The sequence below is a fragment of the Sparus aurata genome, chromosome 4 (assembly GCF_900880675.1).
Source record: "Sparus aurata chromosome 4, fSpaAur1.1, whole genome shotgun sequence".
NCBI lineage: Eukaryota > Metazoa > Chordata > Actinopteri > Spariformes > Sparidae > Sparus > Sparus aurata.
In genome coordinates, this window is record NC_044190.1 from 38,748,270 (window position 1) to 38,752,895 (window position 4,626).

Sequence of the window (4,626 nt, forward strand, 5' to 3'; positions counted from 1 at the left end):
AGACACTCTGTTCTCTGCTCTGTTGTGTTTGTATATGTGCACACATCTATTTCAATCGTGTGTTTGTATGATTTTTTGTGCTCTGCATGCGCTTGCAGTGTGTGCAGCTGATGATGTGTGTGTGTGTGTGTGTGTGTGTGTGTGTGTGTGTGTGTGTGTGTGTGTGTGTGTGTGTGTGTGTGTGTGGACAGAGAAGACAACATGTTGTGTGTTTAGCATATCAATGGCGTCCAGGCCCCGATGACTGCTGCAGAACCACTCTGAGCTTTCTAGTACCTGTCGGCTCACCTCCACTCGCCGTATTTAAGGGGCTTTCTTGTTGCCTCGCAGAGCTGACATGAACATCTTTACTAAGGTCCCAGGATTAGCCCAACAAACCAGGTATGTTGAGAGTGCCGTGCACCTGCCGGGGGCCCGCAGAGTCCGGACCCCCGCTCAGAGGTGTGGAGGTGGGTGGGCCCGTCCACATGCTCTGCTCTCCGTGACGCCTCCAACACCAGTTTCCCCAAATCACCTGAGGAGTGATAGGAGACACGCACACATATTGAACACTTTAGCCGCAGGTTGATGGTTTTAACTGTAAAGACTGAAGCATGACAATACTTCTAAATCAGAATGAGTCATAACTCGGAGGAGATATTAAAACTATAATGTTTGTTGACGAGAATAACACGTACGCGATGATGATGATGATGATGTAATTTCACTTCAACACGTCATCATTTGCTTCTCAAGCTTCTCTGTGATTGTTCTAACGTCTGTTTTAAACATTAACTTGTATGTTTAGAAATTGATTATTCATAAAAAATGCTTCTATATCTACAGCAAGCTGGGGTCTGTGCTCCAACGTGCCTTCTACGGGTCCAGTGGGAGGGTGAGTCAAATCATTACACGGAGTTATTTTGCTAAAGCAGCGTGTTTATGTGAACAGATGAGGTCCCTGATTGAAAATGTACTAAAAAACTTAAAAATAGCCGAGATCCACAGCATGTAGCCAGCACACTGTAGCTAATGTGAGCTAACTAGTGTTTGCAGCGGTAACATTAGTCTCGTTCAAGGAAATCACGCCAGTAGTTAGTTGTAATTCTCAGTGACAGTTCCTCAATGTAAACTCTGAGGACTCCAAGGAAACCCTTAAAGGGTCAGTTCACCCAAATAATAATACATTTATTCTCCCATTTATTCCTAATTGTTCTCTAGCCGTGCAGATAATATCACTGTCTGTCTGTCTGTCTCTGAGATTTCTGTCTTCTCTATGGATCATGTTTCGATGAGACAAATACAAAAACTCTGTGATTTACACGCTTAAAATAATCAAGCATCGAACGTTGACTCGATTACAGACAATGTTTCAGACATAATGATTCTTTGAGATCACCAACTTAACCTTTGGGAGCTTTGTCATCTGTTTCTTACCTTCACAGCGTTATTCATCATTATTCAGGTCATTTTTGTCTTTTTTTGATAAATGAACAATTTTTCCTCCCATTCAAAGATGACAGAACGATCTACAACAGAGTTTACTGGAGTTATGTGTGTTGGAATGTTTAACAGACTTAACATTCTTAAAATTCCCAAAAGTGTGAGGTGTTATATTTGTTCTGCAGGTAAGTGAAAACCTGAGTGAACATCTCTCACAGCAGTCTGTATGTTGACTGTTTTCCCTGTCGTCTCTGCCTCAGGTGACCCTTTTCGAGCAGAGGAACTTTGCCGGCAGACGGCTGGACCTGAGTTCTGACTGCTCCAGGCTCAGTGAAAAGAACTTCCCAGAGAGATGTAACTCTGTGCAGGTGGAGAGTGGAGCGTAAGTACACACCACCACCACCATCACCACCATCACCACCATCACCCAAAGTAAACAGCTGCAACAAACAGCATCTGTAGCCTTCACACGAACTTTCAAATGTTTCTAACATTTACATTTGACGCCTGAAACCCGGGTAGATAAAATGAGAATCTACGGAGGTATTTGCAGAATTGAATATAAACAAATGTTTGGTGGTGAGATTCGCCGCGGGCCAAGAAAGTAATCTGAAGCTGACATTATTCTCACAATGAGACATTTATTTAAAGTCAGAAATAAATCCAAACAAAGAGTTCAGTCAAGTAAATCTCTGTCCAGGCCTAGAAATTCAAAAGGCTTGAAAGTTCAATATTGAAAGTTGTTTTATTGCCTCCTGAAAGAGAGAACTGCTTCATTAAACACAGATGTTTAAAAATGACTCTTAATATACAGAAAAATACACACGCAACATATTTTTTTATGTCTAAAATGAATATAGTTCTTGTTTGAACTGCATTTCAGTGACTTTAACATGTATTGAGGATCTGATTTGAAATAAGATATAGTCACTGAAACAACAGTCGTATGTCACGTTCACACGTAAAGACAGATCAACAAAACCTCAATAACCAAATCAGTGCTGAGTGGAAATCCCCCTTTATGTCAGCAGGGGCTGTAAATAAATCCCCTGAACTTGTTTCTTCTTCAACTCTTTTCTCTCTTCTCCCTCTCAATTTTTTCAAAAGATGGATCGGTTACGAGCATGACAACTTCCGGGGCCGTCAGTACCTGTGGGACATGTCCGAGCGGGGAGAGTACAACTGCTACGACAAGTGGTGCGCTCAGGTGGACCACGTGTCCTCCGTCCGCGCTGTCAAACAGGTGAGACGTGAAGTTACAGTTCAGACAGACAGACATGTTGGTTTAAAACCAGTAGAATATCACCAGAAACTCTACCCGATGGAAACACTTTCACACTTTCCCTCACGGACACGTTCTCTGTGTGTTTCTGTTGTTTCCAGGACAACAACCCAGCCAAAGCTCAGCTGTTTGAGCGGGCCGGCTACTCTGGTAAGAAGATGGAGATCCAGGACGACATCCCAAACCTGATGAGCCGTTACAGCCTCAACAGAGCCGCCTCCATCCGCGTGCTCGGAGGAGCGTAAGTGCAGCATCACACCCACCTGGTCTCTTTCGGGCCCAATCAGAACAGCACAGTCTTAAATCTTCAGGCTCAAATCTTCTTAAACAAGCCGCATGTTGAGAAACAGTCTCAGCACAGCGTCCATGAAGAAGCTGATCTGGAGTTTCTGGTGACTGTCACATGATCTTCCTCAGAAGATGGAGTTAGTTCATTGACTCTGAATTGTAGATTTTCAAATGTATTTATGTTTTCAGCACTTTAAGCATAAAGCAAACTGATGAAGACTGAGATATGATGACCAGAAGCTTCAGAACAACAACTCAATGAATCTTGTAGCTTGTTTGTTTCCTCAGGGGATTTTTCAAATCATACAGCAGACCACTGGAGTACTTCCAAAGCATAGTCCCAATAATAAGTTCTGCCTGTTATTTCTTTTCTTTTGTTGTTGAAGAATTTTTACCAAGTGAAAAATTATCAGTCTGCGATCTTTTTTATTTTTCTAATTGTTTAGTCTCTAAAATGTCAAATACCGCAAGCCAGAGCCGAGGGTGAAGATTTAAACGTCTTTTAATGGAAGAAAAAATGTGTCTAAAACCTGAAGATGCCTCACAGATCATCATATGTGGCAGGAAAAGACGAGGAATCCTCCTTTGGCATGTTTGACTGAAAAATGACTGAAACATTTAGTCTATAATCAAAATAATTAGATTCCCCTTAAATTAACTAATCAGTTAACCAACAAATTGTCACAGCTCTGCTTAAATGTTTGAATTCAGTTTCAAATCAAGTCTCACAGAAGTCAAGATTTGTCTGAAGTCCTTAATTTTGTCACTTAAAGGAAAAGTTCTCCCAAAAATCCACATTCAGTCCTCATCTCTTTCCTCCATGCTGATATAAAGTCAGGTGAAGTGTCGGAGTCCACAGAACAGTTCTGGAGCTTCAGAGTTAAACAGCGCTGCAGCATTCTGCTTAACAACCGAAGCAGCTGGAGACTTGATTTAAAACGGAGAAACAACCAAAATAAAACCTGAGACGGCTCCAAACAGTCGACAGAACACTGACCCGTCCCTCCTCCCTGTGTGTGTGTGTGTGTGTGTGTGTGTGTGTGTGTGTGTGTAGGTGGGTGGTGTATCAGGAGCCAAACTACAGAGGACCTCATTACGTCCTGGAGAAGCGCGACTACAACAACTTCTCTGACTGGGGCAGCCAGAACAACACTGTGGGCTCCATGCGCAGAGTCCGCTTCAACTAAACACCAACAGCACCTCTGATCTGAGTCCTGCCAGCAGGACGAGCCCATCGTCACACACATGAAACCTGTCAGCTTTACACAGACTACACCTATTTTAGTAATAAACTATAAAAAAGACAAATGTTTGTGTTTTTGTGCTTTGATTGCTTTTCATCTATGGAAGGTTTTTGATTCTCCTGGTCAGGGAATAGATTGTGTAACTGGTTGTATTACCTCCAAAAGTCCAAAAAAAGCTTTGTTACAACACAACTTTATTTTCTGCTCATAAATACTTACACTCCACCACATTTTGAAGGTAAATAATGGGCTTTTTACTCCATCACATTTAATTAAAGTTGCAATATGTAAGAATTTTAGTTAAACGTCCAGAAAAATAACTAAAATCATCAACAGACTGTGAAGAAATAACAGTGTTGACATTATGTCGAACATGTCCTTATGTTGTGC

The 4,626-nt window shown here is 41.8% G+C and overlaps 1 protein-coding gene across 1 annotated transcript; it reads left to right on the plus strand.

Annotated features, from left to right (window-relative positions):
- Positions 1-281: 281 nt before the first annotated feature.
- Positions 282-4,300, plus strand: crybgx (crystallin beta gamma X). Its single transcript, XM_030414798.1, has 6 exons — positions 282-381; positions 826-874; positions 1,683-1,804; positions 2,530-2,665; positions 2,806-2,945; positions 4,047-4,300. Exons 1-6 carry the CDS (start codon positions 338-340, stop codon positions 4,177-4,179), a joined length of 624 nt encoding a protein of 207 aa, XP_030270658.1. The 5' UTR covers positions 282-337; the 3' UTR covers positions 4,180-4,300.
- The last annotated feature ends 326 nt before the right edge of the window (positions 4,301-4,626 follow it).

What these genes read in the sequence shown, in the direction of transcription:
- crybgx (XM_030414798.1), top strand. Translation starts at nt 338, where the DNA reads ATGAACATCTTTACTAAGGTCCCAGGATTAGCCCAACAAACCAG. An exon ending in TCTACGGGTCCAGTGGGAGG is followed by an intron (nt 875 to 1,682) that starts GTGAGTCAAATC and finishes TCTCTGCCTCAG; the next exon opens with GTGACCCTTTTCGAGCAGAG. An exon ending in CCGTCCGCGCTGTCAAACAG is followed by an intron (nt 2,666 to 2,805) that starts GTGAGACGTGAA and finishes TGTTGTTTCCAG; the next exon opens with GACAACAACCCAGCCAAAGC.